Source organism: Microplitis demolitor, chromosome 7 (genome assembly GCF_026212275.2).
Source record: "Microplitis demolitor isolate Queensland-Clemson2020A chromosome 7, iyMicDemo2.1a, whole genome shotgun sequence".
NCBI classification, from domain to species: Eukaryota; Metazoa; Arthropoda; class Insecta; order Hymenoptera; family Braconidae; genus Microplitis; species Microplitis demolitor.
In genome coordinates this window covers 830,044-849,589 of record NC_068551.1, presented here as the reverse complement: position 1 = coordinate 849,589, position 19,546 = coordinate 830,044, and the positions used below count along the sequence as shown (strand labels likewise).

Below are 19,546 nucleotides of genomic sequence, written 5' to 3'. Positions count from 1 at the left end.
TTTCTCCTTATCAGGCTGTTCGCGACTCCCGGTTTATCTCGACCATAACCTTGGTCTACCACTTAAATAATAATAAATAAATAGTAAGTTAATAAATAAATAAATAATGAATGATTTTTATTGTGAGGACAATAATTTAAAACACAAGTTTATTCCTCGTAAGCAGTATCGCGTTTGATCCATCCGCTCAGTAATTCTATACTAGTCCGAGCGATCAGTAGCGATTGGTTTTTACACGCGTGTCAATGTAAATTTAAACCAACCGAATCCAATGTAAATTGTCAAAGTTAGATCCTCGTGCTCCTGATGATCCGCCGGGCGATCAAGCTCGAGGTGGTGGCAGATAGGGAGAAAGTAGACGGAGAAATGAAAGAAATAAATAAATAAGTTCTGCTGCAGCTACTGCTACTGCTACTGATGTTGATGCTGCTGCTGCTGCTGTTGCTACTCCTGATGTTGATGATTAAAAAAACTTTTACTACTATTGTGGTATGAATTTAGCCGCGGTCCTTTTGCGGATCCTCTTTCGTACAACCCGCCGGCTGTGTAAGAAATGAGAAGCCCGGATTCCGTGACTTCGAGGATGAGACACGATCAAAACCATTCGTATTGGTATCCGACTTGTATCAAATACAATTTTAATTTTTTGTTTTTATTGTTTAAATTTTTTTTTTTTAAATTTAATTCACTAAACATTTTTATAACCTTAACATTTATTTTGTTTTGTTTGGTTTCAGGTGAGACGGTGCTTAGGTTGTGACCGAAACTGGCGAGGATTCACTGATAAAGACCGCACTGACCCGGCGTGTTGAGCGATGATAACCCGATACTGATACGACTATGGCGAGACGCGAGAAAATTTTGCAGGTAGTACTCGGTGACTTGGTAGATAGCTGGTATATATGATACGAAACCTCTTCCTCGAGAGAGAGAAAGTTCCGCGAGGACTTGAGGGTGTGAAAGAGCGAGGAAAACGATTTCAATGCTATACCAGAGGGTTGGAGTGAGTGAAACCTGAAAAGTCTGCGTTGAGGGTAGAGGTAGAGGGTATTTGTACCCTAAGTAGGGGTTGAAATTTCCACCAACCCCAAATCATCCTCTTCCACCACCCGAGTTTCATGACGGGGAGTGGGGGTCAGCCACCCCCATACACGCTTGCGCTTCTCGTATTATTACTTGCCCTCAATATCCAACTTCATAAATGATATTTTTGTAAAAAAAATAATTTATTTTGGAAAAAAAAAATTTCCAAGAAAAACATTTTTGAAAACATCTGGAAAGGGATCATTTAAATTTTATATTTTTTACCGAATATTGAGGACTATAATTTTATTGTTTAAATAAAAAAATTGTTGGGTTGAAAATTAAAAGTAGAAATATTTGTGATGGGTAGAATTGTGAGGTTGAAAGGTGTAAAAAGGTCAGATGCGGGTATATGGCGCCGTGGCTTAGTTGGTTAAAGCGCCTGTCTAGTAAACAGGAGATCGAGGGTTCGAATCCCTCCGGAGCCTCATTCGTTGGTCGATTATTTTTTTTTCCGTAGAAAAATTCAATTATTTCATTATAATTTATTAAAATGACAAGTACTTACCTCTTAATGAAGTTTTATTATTACTTTTGGTCAATTAAGCGTAAAATGATTTTTGTTTAGGGTTAAAAATAAAAGTTTTCTAATAACAGTAACCAAAGTAATTTCTACTCTTGTAAAATTTAAGATGAAAACTTCAACAAAGTTCAGTAGTCGTTGTAATTTTTCTCTTTTATTTTATTTTTCTTTTTATTTCTTTTCTTTTATAACTTTTTAAAAGCTCAGTTCATAAGCTTGTGGTTCAGCATTTTTAACCCCAAAAAACTCAAACAAAAGTTAGATAAATGTTTTATTTTTTTTTTATTATTAAAGAAAATAATTACACAATATTTTATCAATTAACAAAAGTAATTTATAAATATAAAGTAATACAATAAAATATATGAGATAATTCAATAATAAAATATTATTAAATTTTATAAATAATTTTCAATTACTCAAGTAATAAGAAAATGCAGTTTTAACGAGCCAATTACAAATATAGTATCGATATTACACTATTATGTAATAATGGCTAAATTGAAGAAATAAGTGATGAGTTTATTGATGATAAGTAAAGCATTATTAAGAGAAAGATGAAGTAGCGTATCGTCTGCGTTACGAAAATAGAATAAAAAATAAAAAAAGGCTTGAGTAAATCGATTAATCGGTTAAACTGGCAAACCCCCATAAAATTCAATTGTCTTGGTGCCATGCGTCTCCCGCACGTCCTAACCACCCTTATATTTTCATCCATCCCTCTTCAGGAGACCAAGTTAACTCAAACGATCCACCAGCAACAGCAGAGCCGGCTATTAGGGTGTCAATTAAATTAGATCATCTAACCGGGGGGTGATTTCATTCGTGAAACCTTTTCGCTCTCACTCACCCTCATTCATTTCGGCTATACGATTTATAGTCTATATATCTGCGCTGTTAAGTATCTTCGTATGTTTATTTTCATGCCGATAGACAGCGTGCTGATGAAACTTTATAAAAATAAATTTTAAGTGTCAAGCGTACGTATGATGACACCATTTATGAGGTTGTATTGCTATAGGCGACATAAATTATTGTCCTTCTTTCAACTGTTGAATGAATAATTTAGAGGTTTTTCTTTTTCGGTTTATTAAGCGAGGGAACAACCCTTGCTTTTTTTGTCGATGTTTACTCATTGAATTAAAAATATGCGCAATGACTATTCCATTCACACAGAAATAATGATCTCAGTCATTTTACTTTTAATTTATTAAGATTTCGTTCACATTTTCCGAAATGTTAAATAATTCGGGTTTACTTTCGCTGTAATAAATTTTACAGATAAATTTTTGTCGATTGATTTATTTTCAATTTTTTAATTTTGATACCTCAATAAAAATTTTGATCACGGAAAAAAAAAGGAATCTAAACCGGTTAATACTTTTTTTTTATCCGATGAATAAAACAAAATTTATGGGCACTTTAACTCGGAAGCCAAATAAAATAAATAGATTAAACCTCTGCAGGGTAACAACAAAAAAAAATGGCATCAACTGATCAGTGATCACTTATATGTAGCATTGACACTCACTTGCATGAGTTGTTCCGAATTCTGGAAGAGCAAAATCCACCCCAACCCATGAATCGAAATGATCATAGCTTCTGGATTCCCGATTATTTGAAACGATAATGGTGGATTAGCAGGCATCTGCCATCTGGCCAACTAACTTTCTCTTCTTTACACAATCTGTACACTTTATTTACAGTATCTACACAATTTACGTGTCGGACAAAAGAAAAACTAGCCATGTATTTGATTTCCAATAAAATTATCCACTCAAAAATTAACATTCAACGCGCATTAAATCCACATGACGCTAAATATGATTGATCATTTTGTTTACAAACTTTTTTCTAAAGTTCTTAACACGGTACAGAAAAAAGCATAAAATTGATAGATTTTGAATTTGGTTGAGAGAACGAACAGAGCAATAGCAATAGCAGTAGCAGAGGATAACGAAAAACGATAGGGGACAAGACTTATCTGGGATATACATTTAATTTGGCTGTTAGCCAATTGGCACGATCGACTTAGCCAATTCTCAGAGTATTTCATGGATTTACGGAATATTTAGTAGGGCTTATGGTTTTAACGTTTGGTCGGTTGTCTGTATGTGTTGCAGGTGGCTGACACTTGCGTGATTCACGTTCTGTGTGGTCACATGTACGTGCGATAACACACGAACTGGACTATCTATGTTTCGAGATATGGATATCGATATAGACAGTTCCTCTCTTCCCGGTACTCTCACTCCCTCTCAATATCTATCTATCCATCTCTATGGTCTAGATGACCCACACACACCCTGTTTAGTTTATATAACGTGGTTTTTCTCTTACCATTCTTTTCCCTTTTAATATCTTTGCTCATATCATTCCTATTCTTTTAGACTCGTTTTTAACTCGGACATTTTTATATCCCACACTTTCATATCTGGCCAATTTGTGGCCGTAATCCAATAAAAGATATTCAACTTTTAAGATTTATGGTTATTGTACAGAAAAAAACAAGTAAATAATTAAGAAAACTATAAATATTTTTTATAAAGGAAAATATCCAAAAACATTTTAGTTGTTAGTTTGAAAGGTCAGATTAATTATTAAGGTAAAAACAAAAATAGGTTTCGCCAATTAAATTTATGTTGAAGCTAACATACATTTGTTCTTTTTTTCTTTTATTGAGCTACAAGTAATATAAGGCATTAAATTACTCTAACGACTATTTTTACGGAAGCCTTATCATCATGCTGTGTTCTGGCCTAGTTTTATAACACTTAGAAGCAAAACATACTAATAAAAAATACTTGACTCATGCATGATCACTAACACGTACTTCATTAAAGCCAATTATTTTTTACGAGCTTACTTTTTCGTCAGAGTTTTTTTTAAGAAAACTAGCCACTTGAAACTGATTATATTTCAAGGATAAAATGGAGTTTTCATTAATAGAAAAAAAAAAAAAAAAAAAAATAAAAAAAAGGATGAGGGGGCACCCGGGTTTGAACCGGGGACCTCTCGATCTGCAGTCGAATGCTCTACCACTGAGCTATACCCCCAGTTTACTGGAGTTGCGCTTCGGCGCGGTATTTAAAGATAATGACATTGAATGAATCAGCGGCATTATTCAAATGATAGATAAAAACAAAAAATAAATAAAATAAGGAGGCCATCAGGTTTAAATCGGGAAGTTCTGAATCCGCAGTCGAATCCATTCTTGGTTCTTTTCTTTTTAGGAAAATTTTCTTTATTGCTCTTATACGGAGCTTACACGAAAAAAATCGTGATGCTAAAGTAATATCATTACTGATATTAAAATAGTATCACAAGTGCAGAATAACAAATCTAAAACCAGTGTTACAAATTTTGTATCACTTTTCGCGAATTCTCAAACTAACCATAGGATGTAAGCAGTGATGGTCAAGTTATAGATTTTTTGTTTTTAAACCGATCAATTTCATTTATAATTTTATGTCTTTAAAAAAAACACTAAACAATATATGTTTTCTTGAAATTTTATAAAAAACCAAATTAAAGGTGTTATAGCTTTTTCTCTATAATGTAACGAAGTCAAAATAAATTTGTAGGTTATCATTGTATTAAGGTGTATAGACCATAAGTACTATTACAGTATCACGTTTGCTGCTCTACCACTGAGCTATACCCCAACTTCTTACTATATGTCGCATTTCGGCGCAGTATTTGAAGATAACGTTAGTCAATAAAGCGGAAGTATTTAAATAATAAAAAAAAAAATAAATATAAAAAGGGGGCACCCGGGTTTGAACCGGGGACCTCTCGATCTGCAGTCGAATGCTCTACCACTGAGCTATACCCCCAGTTTGTTGGAAGCGCAGCCTCGGCGCAATATTTAAAGATAATGTCATTGTATATATTAGCGATATTATTTAAATAAAAGAAAAAAATGTATTTCAAAAAAATTAACAATTATCTTTGTGTAGCTTGCGAAACTGAGATTATTTTTGTTTTATTTTTTACGTGTGAGTTGAAAATCTCTTTTCTTCTGTGTGCATGTTTGGATGGTGTCTATTCTTTTATTTTTTGAATCTTTTTCATTCGCGTTTTTTTTTATTTGTCAAGTAAAAGTTCTGACAATTTTCAACAAAAATATTTTTTTACGCCTGTATGAATATTGATATAAATTGAAATTTATAAAGGATGGTCTCAATATCAATGATGGACCGGCCGACAGGTTTCAACTGACGTTTGTCGAATCGACCGCCAAGTGCAAACACACTCATAGCAATGGAAAGATAAATACGGGGCATCTATACATCCAGTACTTTTGAGTACTCGACAAAGGATAGAAATCGTACATATACCAACATATAATACTTTTATCATCTCTGTAAACTTTGATTAATATCCCAATAAAATAAACAAAACAAATATAAAACAGTATATACACAAGTCTAATAAAAAAATATTATCTAGTAAAAAAAATAATAATTATTATTATTGCCGCAATAAAAATTTGTCAGATGTTATAACTTAAGTGAAGTCAAGTAAACTGAAATATGACAGATGAATTCCAATTGATCGCACGTCAGTAGATAACGCTATTAAATTATACACCTCATTTAATTTTATTAGGTTTCAAGTTTCATAAGTGTTTTATCTATACCATGAGTTTTCAAATTTATATCCTTGTTTTGACTTCATCGTAATTTTTTAATGTAAAAAACGTTCCATTAATTTTTGACAAAAAAATTATTGAAAAATTTTTTATCAAAATTTCAGGATAAAATTTTTTAATCAAAAACTCCTGGATTAAAACTACACAGAAGAATGTCTTTTGTCGCATTTTTAATTTACAAGTTCATGTCAATTTTGGAAAATTTCAAATGCAATAATAAAATAAGTTTTGGCATTTAAAAAAAAAAACAACAGATTGTTAGACAAATAATGAAGAGGAGTATGCCTTTTACAATAGCATGTCTGACGACAGGTACGATAATATACTACAGACCACCTAGTGACTTCATGACTCTACCATATGCTACCATGACTAAGCCACACATGCTTTTTGATCTTTGTCCACGTCGAAACAATTAACAATAAATAATACCCAAAACAAATTTTCAAATACTCATCAAGACTTGTTTGTGTACCGAAAGTTAAAAAATGAGAATTCAAAAATTTTCATAATCATCCAATAAATAACTTGACTTTTTGTGGTTGTAGAATGAGATGAGTAAAAAAGATATCAGGCTAGTTAGCAGACAGGTTAAAAATTTGTGGGGTGGTTTTGTACGAATACTTACAGTCAACTCCCCAATGTAACACAAAAAACATATATATATATTTATATAAATATATATCTGTATATGGATGTATATACACATCGGAAAGATGATGCAATTAATCAACGTAAACAGAATTCAGCGAACAATAGTTCCCTTTTTATAGCTGCGTCCTCTACCTATCCACCCCCTCTGACTTGCACGCACCGCCTTCTGTCAATAAATAAATCTTGTCCCGCAGAGAGCCACCCTACATATATGTACCAGCGAGTTACGCGTTTTACGTCAGGGTTTTTGAAGGGTGACATTGATATGTCGCCTCGGGATCATCCGGAATACCGTGTAAACAAGTATAAATAATAATTAATAAATTTATATCAAACAATATTCCACTAAAAAATATATATATTTACGCATTTAAAATTCAAATATCAAACATCAATTTTATTTCGTTTTTCGGTTATCAAAAATTCAGTGGCTACCCGTATTTACTCGATAAAGTCATTTTGTGATGCATTGAAATATTTATCCATAAATATTTGATGAAAAATAAATAATATCAATTATTAATTTATTGATGTATTAATTAATGTAATCAATTATTGTTCATGTTTGCTATCAAACAAAAAACTTCAATTAGTAGATTAAAATATTTTTCATATATAAATAATTATATATTTAAAAGAACTTTAATTCTACCGCTAATAATATTTTTTTAAAATATTTATGTACGTTCCAATTTTAATTAATACACATATATATATATTTAATAATTTTTTTTATTCGAATGACAAATACTATATAAATTTATTGATACTATGAGTATTTACTCAGTAAATTTCCTCGAGTATGATAATAATTACCTATAACATATTATTGTAACTGAGATTGCTTGGAAAATATATAGAAATTGGATAAATATATATATATACATATATAAAAAGGAGCAATTGATTTTTGTGTCGTTATTGAGGAAAAGTAAACGACACAAATTGAATTTTTTTTTATGTTATTATTGCCAAGTAAATAATTTTTTTTTTCAATAAACTTATTTATCATAAATTAGTCATGATCTTGGAATTAAAAAAAAATAAAAATAAATAATTATAGTCTAATAATAATGAATACTAATGATCATTAAGAAATAGATACGTTCAAAGTCTAGACACTGGATAACAGTGAATACGAAGTAGAGTGAATTGATCATAATAAATCTAAAGTCACAGTAATAATTAATAAAATTAGATCTCTGTCTTTTCACGACTAATTATCCTTCATACATATCCTCAGGTTATTGAGAGTCTTTAAAGCTTTTATGGCGATAATGTAACTGGAAGTTAAAATCGTCAATAAAAAATAATAAAAAAGAAAAATGCAGTAAATTTGTAATTAAAAATAAATAATTTAAAATTTAAAGTATTTAAAAATTAACGTGACGGATAGAAGCATCGCGACACGAATTATCCGTTAGTTACAAGCGTCAGTGCGGGTTGTTGTTGGAAATTGACAGACCAACGAATCATTTGTTACCCTCTTGCCTATCCTGAGAGAGAAAAAAAACACACACACACACAGACTATTCCCCGACCAGCGCTTGCTTTCCATTCCTGTCGCGAATTAATCCATCAAAACACCCACCGCCGTACACACCAACAACTCAGAGTCACACCCCCCGTGCTTTTTTTTTACATTTCAAGTCACCTACAAACTACAACCCTGTTTGCACATCAGCTTCTGTGCTGAACACTATCTATGAGCCAGAGAAATTCAGGAATACCAGTTTACTCTTCTACGGCTTTGTTATCGTAGTTGGGTAGTTTAAACTGTTAACGATCTCTGGAGAGTTTGGATATCTCATGATTTATGCTAGCCTGAGGTGTAATATTATTTATTGTCCTGACTATTAATCAAACTCAAAATTTACACTGTATAAAACACGATTTAAATTTTATCAATAAAAAATTCATTAGCAAAAATAAGTAAGAACGCGGATATTTTGAATTTCAGAATTTTATTTAAAATCTGACAATTATTTTTTATTCAGTTATCGAAACGCTGACTGTAAAATATAATCTTGCAGAACCAAATATTTGAAAACTGCAAAGGAAAATTTTTCAAAAAAACAATTATTATTCTCCTTTTTCAATTTAAAAGTTTAAACGTTTTGAAACAAGAGCGATGTTGTAAAGAAAATACTTTGATCCTTAAACAAAATTATTTTTTTTTCTATGTGTAAATTATAAAATACATAGAAAACATTTTTCAAAAAATAAAATTAAAATATCTATATTTTAAAAAATAAATGCAATTTATTATAGTCCGATTTCTTACACTATTCAACATTGGATTAAAACCCAAAGTTTCACTTCTCGTCCTAGAAATTAAGTTTGAAATTATTTATGACCTGGCTATTGCCAGGTACAACAAAAAATAAGTTAAAGACTCATCATTTGTTCCCCTCCACGGAAATCTTTAGTAAAAGGCGAAAGATTTATGCGTGTAACTGAAGGGAAACCAGAGTGACTATGTCATCACTCGGGATAGTTTATAACACCTCTGAGCCAACATTCCCATTGCGGACTTTATTTTCCCCCTAAAAGCCACCTGGCGGTGAGTGTCCAAAACTTTCCTGCTGCACTCTGTCCCTTCCCCAGTAGCTTCAGTACTCACTACCTGCTGAACCCTTTTAATTCATCGCACAATGCAACTACTTAAATATTCCAGAGTCGAATTTAGAATAGAGAGAATTATGTCCCATCGACCGTCACTCTCGCCTGGATACTTAAACATTTAAATCCGTGTCATCACACGATTAATCTCATTACAAATGTAGTAATATCATACGTATATAGGGAGTTAAGCCGGATGACACCCTAACCGCATCTTCACTTTCCGCTAATTATCACTCCATTTTCTCTTATTCTCCATTAATCCCTTTCTCATTCAAGACTCGATAATTGTATAAAATCCATCCGACCTGTTACATTCTCCATACGCTTAATATTTTATTTTACATTAATGTCAAATGACTTTTTAACACAATTGTGTTATTATTTATATTTATATTTACATTGATAGGTAAAACTAAAGCATAACGATTGATAGGTGCGGGTGTGGTATTCGCATCAGTTCGATGCCTCGACATATTCGCGAGTATTTGCGAGTACAGCTAAAGTGTGGGATCAATATAAACGATGAGACTGCGAGAGCTCATCTTTAAGCACCGCCCGGTTGTATTCCAACGGACCAATGACTGTCCGGAGTTCTGCTGGTGGTAACCAATCGCGGTGCTGCATTGATTTTTCGCGCGGTTCTTTTTTTATTTTCAAAAATGTATTTCTTCGCGCAGGCGGTAGTCGTTGGTTTTGTTAAATATATACATATATATATATATATATATATATATATATATATATATATATATATATATATGCCTTGAGAATAAAAAGCGAGAGGCATTGAGAAGAAAGAGGAGAATCGATGAGGATGAGGGCGAGAGTCGTATAGGGGTAAACGAACCCCTGTTTCCATCTATCCTGCTCTTAAAGTCTCACTGCTGTTGTCGGCTGTCCCTTTTTCAATCATAAAATCCACGACTTGACGAGTGAAAATAACAATAAAAAAAAAAATCGCCTAACCCGCAAGTTCATTTTCTCCACTCACTGCATGAGTGTACATTATATTGTGATGGTTAAAGGACAGACTTAATATTCGGTGCTTATGTGTATTTTTTATCACCCCTTACTTTCACTTTTTTTATTTTTTCATGCTTATCTTGCTCTTTCATCTTGAAGTGCTGTCTTGGGTTTTAATCTCAAAGGTCGACTGAACATTTTTCAAATATTTCATGGTTCATGGTTAAAGAATAAAAAAATGGCTAAAAGAAAAAAAGAAGAAAAAAAAATATACATATATATACATGTTTTTCTTTTCTTATTTTACTTCTTAGATTTTGTGCTTCGCAGTACGAAATTAATGAAAAATATTTTTTTAATTAAAAAACAAAAAAAAATACTGAGTAAATCTAAAAAATTAAATATAAATAATCTTTAGTTCAAACAGAAAAGGTAATTTACGGACTTAAAAATTCCTATAGCGAGATTGCTGTATAACTTTATATATAAGTTATATAATATGATGATATAATAAGGGAACTTTGGAGATCTGGATAATGAATTTATTATAAGACAGTCCACGTTTTGTGATTCACACAGGGAATTCGTTAAAAATCGTACGAGAGAATTTCCACCTCGCCTTAGGCAGTTTTAATTTTTTCCTCAGTTTCATACTTAATTTTTATTTTACTTTCTAACCCAATATTTATTTTAATTAATTTATGAAAAATAAAATCCATGTTTTCTACGGAGAAATTAAAAAAAATTAATTATTGGTCTATGAAAACTTTCTGTTGCCCAATGGCTTTCACGATGGAAAAAATGATGAATAATTGTCATTAATTTGCTGCACATGTAAATAATAAATGTAATTAACCAAGACCTTGATAATAATAAAAAATACTAACCAGCAATTACCTTTCACTTGAATACACATTAATAGCAATAATTCAAGTTATTGAACACACTTAAAAATGATTATTTTGACCTTACATATTTTTAAATCTTATAAATAAATAATTTAATAAATAAATCCATATTAATTACGTTAATTTACTTGGAAATTTTTAAGTTTAAATAAATATATATAATAAAATTGTAAAATAATATAAAAACGTTAAGTATATTAACATGAATAACTTGCAATAAACGAGTTTCATCAGGCAAAAAAATCTCGTATTCGCATCCCAGAATATACGGTCCATAACCATAACTGGTCGGTCGTCATTTCCCGATGTTGGATATATATAATATAGAGGAAGAGTGTAGAGTAGAATACAAGTTGAGCTTTTCTTGTGTCTGGTACGTGACACAACCCGCTTTTACGTCCTCACACACACACACACACACACACACACACACACACACACACACACACACACACATAAATATGCTGTATAAAGAAATGTCATTTTCTTATTCGCTTACTCTACTCTCATCATCCCTATACTAGACCCTCATCGGCAAGTCTTCATCTTCATCTTCATCCTCGTCCTCGTCCTCGTTTTCATCCTCATCCTCGTCCAAGTCCGTCCTACCATCGAAAATTGTCCAATGAGAAAGTTCAGGGTTTATGACGACTCGTGGTAGGAATACGAATTCCTCTGGGTTTATTCTGCAAATTTTACTCTCCACAAACCCTGATTACTTTTTTTCACTTGATTTTGTCTTGCCATTTTTTTATTAAAATTATTAATAAAGATTTGATTTGAATGATGTCTGTTTAGTGGACCCGAGTCAAAAAACAAATTCTAGTTTAGCCTTCAAAAGTCTCAATTCCTTTGATGTTTTATCTTTCGCCCAGAAAGTAACACTACTTTAGTATTAAAAATCCTCAATGAGAACCATGAAATCTAAATGCGAATAATCTATCGATTTTTAATTATAACTAAGACCTCAAAATCGTCAATGAAAGAAAAGTTATGCTTCGGACTTTTAAGAATTTTAGAGAATGAGACTTTTGAGGTTCAAATGTGAATAAAATTATTTTTGTATGTTTTGAGTATTTTCAGGCTCTAATTTAGATTATGTTATTTCAGATCAGTTCCTAAAGTGGTAAAATTGGTCGTAACTACTACTTTGAGGACTAAACTAGGATAACTTTCTATACCGTGTCAATCTTAAAATTCTAAATTGATCTTCAAAAACGTAATTGAGAACTTTGAGACAAATCCGACTTTGTTTTTTGACTCGGGGAGTTACCCGGCAAGAGCAATGGGACATATTTTACAGAGTTAATAAGTGAGACGGTTGTAAATGACGATAAAAGTAACACGTTTCTAAGACAAGAGCAATTTGGTCTAGCAACCACCAACGCCCCATTGCTTGTCTCATTCTTGTGAATTTACTGATCTATTTCTCGCAGACTCGGCAACTCGAACAGAGCAATGTCGTAGTTTTTGTTGTTTTTGTTATTTAAAACAAAGACTTGAATTTCATCCTCATCGTATATTGAATTTTTTATGATAAAAATAAAAATAATTGCAAAGAGGGTTACCTTATCAGGGGAATAAAAGAGAAGTGCTTTGACACGCAGAAAAGAGCTGATCGGCACCGCGAATTGCACGTTTTCTCTTCTCTTTACTTTACTTTGCAAGCCGTCCGCACGATGAGGTACATTTGTATGTGTATTTTTAAAGTGTGAGGATAACCCGTGAGCCAGAGAATGAAAAGGTATATAGTGGAAAATAAAAGAGAGCAGAGAAGACTGGGAGATCGCAGTAAATTCTCGGGAAATAGCTCCGGTAATATATAGAGCTGGCTACATTCTGCATATGTCATCTGGACTTTTCTACTATTCCTCTATCTCCTCTCGCTTCTACGCTTCTTCAACCCCCCTGCCACCTACTTCACACATTTACACGTACACATATCCCTGCTGCATACATTATTTTCAACTCATACTCATCTTCCCGTCCTAGCTTTTCTCTCATTCGGACCGTTCGTATTCCTATATTACATATGAATATATCCACATATATGCGGTTCTTGGCGACATCTTTTACCCATACTTCGTTGAATTACTGCATTTATATAATACTCAAGATTTAAATCCGCGAAAAAAAATTTAGCATAGAAAAAAATTATTATTTTTAAAACTTTCATTATTTTTAGAAAATTTTTTAATAAAATTGTAAAAAAACGTAAAAGTTAATGTTAAATTTTTTTTTTTTTTTTTTTTTTTAATTTTTAATTTTTTTTCTAAATGATAACACATATAGCCAACAAGACGTATGATACCTATGAAAGTTTCTAAAGATTGTACATTACAAAGTCGTATAAACGTAAGACGAGTAAATCTTAGTCAAGAATACTATACAACAGATATCAGGCGGAAGAAAAGGAGAAAAAGAGAGAAAGATAGTGAATAGTAGTGCAGAGACGGAAAAGCCGACGAACTCGAAAGCTCGCCAAGTTCGCCAGAGCACACGATATCGTGAAAGAGAGTGTCACGTTCCCATAGCAACTGGACGACTCCGCCTCTCTGGACTCCCTCGTTCGTTCGATATCCCTCCACATAACTCCTTTCTCTCTTCACCTCTCACCCACTGGCACTCTCTTTCACTCTCATCTGCCTACACTCTTACTTACACTTCCTCATACATCTAAATATATATACACACACACACACAACATACTCATCTCCGTTATCAATGCGCTCTACATTTTTCTCCAAGAGAATAGAACAAGAGACAAGACGAGTCTTACACTTAATATATCCAAGAAGCCATGGAATATCGAGAAAAAAAATTATTATCGCTATCACAATATTTTTTATTAATCGAGAGTAAAAAAAAAAAGAAAATAAATTGCCAGCATTTACTTGCACTGTTATTTCCTTTGGTACTTGGAAAAAATATTTAATCAGTCATAAAATTCGATCGACTCCGAAACACATTTCTGGTCCATAGACCAGTGAGTTTAGTTTACATTACATTGATATGGCTTTCTCTTTCTTGTGCTTCACTACTATACCAGGTATATACAGAATAGAATGGACGAGGGACCGGGGGTTTAATTTTGTTGAGTGCATCCACGGCTGATCTAAAATTGCGTGGACTCATACACTGTCTACTGTTATGTATACACTCTGTACTACACAGTCTATTCTGTACAGACTGTCTACATGATATGTAAATGCACCAGCATTTAGCTGACGTAACACCTGTACACAATACAATGCATCTGCATTGAAAAAGACAATATGTTGTCCGAGATAGGTCATGCAGCTTAAAAAGTACATGAGCAAGTGCACTTAGCAAGTCAAATTTTTTTTTTAATGCTTGAAAAATTTTAAACTACACAGAAATAAAGATTTTCTTGGGTTGAGAAGAAAATTTTTGACCGGAAAAAAAAATAATAATTTTTTAAAATTTATTTATTCAATAAAAAATAAATAATTTAAGAATTAAAATTATTGTTTTTATAAAAAATGAAAAAATAATTGGAGGCGCCGGGTATCGATCCCGGTACCTCTCGCATGCTAAGCGAGCGCTCTACCATCTGAGCTACGCCCCCATTGGATACACCCCGAAGTTTTCAGAGCGCGTTTTCAACTACTGAAATAAGTAGCGCATAAAATAATATATTTATATATTATTATTAATGTTATGCAATTTTTACAAGTAAAAAAATGCAACATTGTAATGCGACCCTGAAACTTTACCGCGATTTAATTATTTAATAGTTAATTAGTCATAAAAAAAATAATTGACTCATCCTGTACAATTACTTATGCCATTTTATGAATTATCGTAAAGCTTTGATAAACATTACAGTAATTTGTTAAGATAATAGACATTATTATATATTTTCTTGTTAAATAAATTTAATAATTTATAGAGAAAAATTTTTTAATTAAAAAAAAACTAATGAGGAATTCGTACCAACGACGCGTTATAAAAAATTGTTTACGCGTTGCATGATTGACCAAATAACACCAGGATATAATTGGGTAAATTCAAAAAAAGATGTCCTTGAAATTACATCAATTTCCATAAAAAAAAATTATGGCGGCAAACATAATTTTTGAATTTAAAAAAATTAGTGACTTTTGGTAATTTATTGTTACTAATAATGATGATAATTAATATGTTTAAAAAGTAAAATATTGAGTAGTCAATGTCAAGGGTAATCAGTGAAAAAAAAGCTGATGCCGCTCTGGCAAGAGTCCAGCAACCGGTAGCTCCAGCAAGTACATAACATAATAAAAATTACATAAGTATAAAGAAGTGCCGTCATGCGCAACCAATCAACTGGTACTTGTTAGAAGGTATGTTCGAGTGATCGCGGAGGCGTGAAAATCCCGTGTTTTCATCGCAACTTCTTTGATCGATCAGCAAGTCATGATTTCTTATATATTATTTCAATTAAATAATACATGTATTATTTTTTATATAACAAAGTTTCCATTAAAACTGTAATTTAATCGTTACAATATAACATATTCTAACCATTAATCACTTAATCATTATAGTAATCAATGTTTCTGACCCAATTACAGGATTGTGATTTAAATATTCCGATTTAAATAAAGTCTGAATTATTTTTTAGCTATGAAAAAAAAATTAATTAACCATTTTTTGAATTGTGCTTCCGCGTTGGCATCCATACTTGCAAGGACATGGTCAAGTATTGAATGGTAATAAATATAAGAACGATTAAATCTTAAAAAAATGTGGTGGGGTTACCTATTGTCTAAGAACTAGTAAACTTTTAAAAAATGAATGGGAATAGACTGATGGGAGAATAAATATATAAAGAGCGAATGAATATCTGAATAATTCAGTCTAGAAAAATAAGAAAATTTTATAGACCTTTTCAACTCTATTTTAGTTTTTGCTGATAAAAATATAAATCAAAACATATGTTATTATATTTGAATTTTTATCATAGGAGCTGAATTTTTATCAAATTTCCCAGCCGAAAATAGCAAGTATATTATTTTTTATTACTATTTATTCATACACGGGGAAATTATTTTCGTTTGAAGTGCAATGGACCATGTTGACCACCTGCAGAAATTTAAATAAACATAAAAAGTTACTATGGCCGTATATGTCATATTACTAGTAAAATTAACGAATTTTTCTATCATCATAGAAATTTTTTCATGTTTATTTCAATTTCCGTCAGATGGTGAAGGCAGCAGAAAAAATTAATATAAAGTTTCAAATTCAAAAATTCATTTATACAGCCTAGATTTCCAATGAGAATCTTTAAATTATAAAAGAAAAACGATTTGTTTGAAATTTCACATTCGATCTGTGCCTTGGCATAGAAGTAAATATGAGATTTTCATGAAACGGTTAAGTAGACAAAAGGGCATAAAAGAATGAATTATCATTTAAAAATGCAATAAAAAAATTTTAACTACGAGATATTTGATACAATAATATTATAAGAGATGTGTTGACACAAAATCATTGCACGTGCTGGCAAAGATAATTTTGAATGATTAAGGAGAAAGCCAAAGAGAAAGTATTCAAAGTGTTGATGGTATATAAATATCAGTGGGTCCATCCGCAGACGATCATTTTGTGAAAGAAAGTTTTTAGACTAACACGCGTCAGTTATTTTAATAATTTTTAGTTATTCTCTAGTTAAAATTAATACTTTTGTTTTGTGAACAGAATTGAGGTTGAAAGTGATTTTTGAGATGGAAGCTAAAGAGTTCAAGGAATTCGCTAAGGCGACGGTTGATATGATTGTCGATTACAATGATAGTTTGAGAGATAGAAAGGTCTTGCCGAATGTCGAGCCTGGCTATTTGAGCAAATTGATTCCTGAAGAGGCGCCTGAAAAAGCCGAATCCTGGCAGGATGTTTTTAATGATATCGAACGAGTCATTTTACCGGGTGTAAGTTTGTCAGAATTTTTAATTTAGTAATTGATGATTAAGTGCAGGGAGAGATAAGTGATGATAATTATAATGGTGATGCAGGTAACACATTGGAATTCACCGCGCTTTCATGCATATTATCCTACTGCTAATTCATACCCAGCGATTGTGGGTGAATTATTGAGTGCCGGGGTCGGAGGAGTAGGATTTTCATGGATCGCATCACCGGCATGTACAGAATTAGAAGTTGTTACGATGAATTGGCTTGGGAAAATGCTGGGATTGCCGAAAGAATTTCTGAATTGCAGTGAAGGACCCGGTGGCGGTGTCATACAAGTAATTATAGTGATAAAAAATTATTCATTGATAATATCCGCAATTGTTAATTATAAGCAGGTTGAATATTTATTTTTTTTTTTTTAGGGTTCGGCAAGCGAAGCAACTCTAGTTGGTCTACTGGCAGCTAAAGAACGCATGGTAAGACGTTTGAAAAAAGAAAATCCTGATATGGAAGAGGGAATAATAAAATCTAAATTAGTGGCTTATACTTCGAGTAAGTATAAGACGGGTCGAAAGCGTAAAAAGATTTAAGGACGAGAAATGATAATTAATTGTTAATTATTGTAGATCAGTCGAACTCTTCAGTAGAAAAGTCGGGGCTTCTCGGCTCAATGCCGATGAGACTATTGCCTGTAGATGAGAAATGCAGCCTTCGCGGCGCGACTCTGCTGGAAGCGATGAAAAAAGATCGAGAGGCTGGATTGATTCCTTGTTATGTTGTCGCGACTTTGGGAACTACTGGTACCTGCGCCTTCGATAATTTAGAGGAACTTGGGCCGATTTGCAATGAAAATAACGTGTGGCTTCACGTTGATGCTGCTTATGCAGGTATTAAATTATCTTTTTAAATAAATTATACTGTAAATTATCAGAATAAGTACTTACCATTCAAACTGCATGTAGGCGCAGCTTTTGTGTGTCCCGAGTACAGACACTTGATGGCTGGTATCGAGTTCACTGATTCATTCAATTTCAACCCTCACAAATGGCTTCTTACCAATTTCGATTGCTCTGCACTCTGGTATGTCTTCACTCATCGAACTGTAATTATTAATTAACAATTGTTAACATCCTCCACTTTCCTTACAGGGTTAGAGATTCAAGATGTCTCATTGAAGCTTTCAATGTTGAACGAATTTATCTAGCACACGACAATGAAGGTCTAGCACCAGATTATCGCGTAAGTTATCTATAAAAACTTGCAATAGTAAGAAAATTAATTAAAATAAAATTCAAATACTTGAAATATTTCTAGCATTGGCAAATTCCACTGGGGAGACGATTCCGCGCTTTGAAACTCTGGTTTGTTTTACGTTTATACGGAGTCGAAGGTCTTCAGAAACATATCCGTCATTCAGTAAATCTAGCCAAGAGATTCGAATCACTTGTAGAATCTGATGAAAGATTTGAAATTATCACTGAGCGATCAATGGGTCTCGTTTGTTTCAGAGTCAAGGTACATTATTTCCAACAAAGAAAAAAAATACATGCATCAATGCGTTTAATCAAATCAACTTATTTCTTTTTGTAGGGAGAAAATTCATTAACACGTGATCTATACGACCGTTTAATGAAAAGGAAACGCATCTATCTAACTGCGGCAACATATCAAGACCAATTAATCATCCGGTTCGTTGTATGCAGCCGTCTTTGTCTTGAAGAAGACATTGATTACGCTTGGAACGAGATCACAAGCCAAGCTGCTGAAATACTCAATTCCCAAATACATCAAACGGCTATCGAATGCAGCCACAAGCCTGTCAAAGAGATTGAAAATCCAGGAAAATGTCCGGGAGCAATGGCTGCCCGAATCGAGGGCCTGAATATCAACAAAGCCAAAGTGTTACAGAAAATATCATGATTTTTTTTTAAATTTATAGTACCTAGTTTTAATCTTAACCCACTGCACTGAATCTATTAAGTTATCATTATTAATTTTTACAATTCAGATGTTTGTAGCACAAGTTTGAAATTACATATGCAGTTACTACTTTTAAGATGCTACCAAGCTTTGTACATAATTTTTTGCCATTGTATTATTATTATTAAAGAGTTTAAACAATGAAAATATCAAGTTTTTTTTTATTTCAAAACTTCGCCCAGAATTGTATAGAATTACTTTATAAATAATTAATAATTCTTGTATATATAAATTATTTATTTC

The 19,546-nt window shown here is 32.3% G+C and overlaps 1 protein-coding gene and 5 non-coding genes across 6 annotated transcripts; 2 read left to right on the top strand and 4 right to left on the bottom strand.

Moving 5' to 3' along the window:
* Positions 1 to 766: 766 nt before the first annotated feature.
* LOC103575474 (aromatic-L-amino-acid decarboxylase) lies at positions 767 to 19,408 on the top strand. Its single transcript, XM_008555271.2, has 9 exons — positions 767 to 867; positions 17,114 to 17,340; positions 17,425 to 17,658; positions 17,746 to 17,875; positions 17,950 to 18,210; positions 18,286 to 18,403; positions 18,472 to 18,562; positions 18,638 to 18,838; positions 18,914 to 19,408. The coding sequence occupies exons 2-9, from the start codon at positions 17,140 to 17,142 to the stop codon at positions 19,241 to 19,243; spliced, it is 1,566 nt and encodes a 521-aa protein (XP_008553493.1). The 5' UTR covers positions 767 to 867; positions 17,114 to 17,139; the 3' UTR covers positions 19,244 to 19,408.
* Trnat-agu (transfer RNA threonine (anticodon AGU)) lies at positions 1,438 to 1,511 on the top strand. Its single transcript has one exon. It is a non-coding gene; the product is annotated as a tRNA-Thr (tRNA).
* Trnac-gca (transfer RNA cysteine (anticodon GCA)) lies at positions 4,591 to 4,662 on the bottom strand. Its single transcript has one exon. It is a non-coding gene; the product is annotated as a tRNA-Cys (tRNA).
* Positions 5,371 to 5,442, bottom strand: Trnac-gca (transfer RNA cysteine (anticodon GCA)). The gene has a single exon. It is a non-coding gene; the product is annotated as a tRNA-Cys (tRNA).
* LOC128668329 (U5 spliceosomal RNA) lies at positions 9,269 to 9,390 on the bottom strand. The gene has a single exon (XR_008404090.1). It is a non-coding gene; the product is annotated as a U5 spliceosomal RNA (small nuclear RNA).
* Trnaa-agc (transfer RNA alanine (anticodon AGC)) lies at positions 14,927 to 14,999 on the bottom strand. The gene has a single exon. It is a non-coding gene; the product is annotated as a tRNA-Ala (tRNA).
* Positions 19,409 to 19,546: the final 138 nt, after the last annotated feature.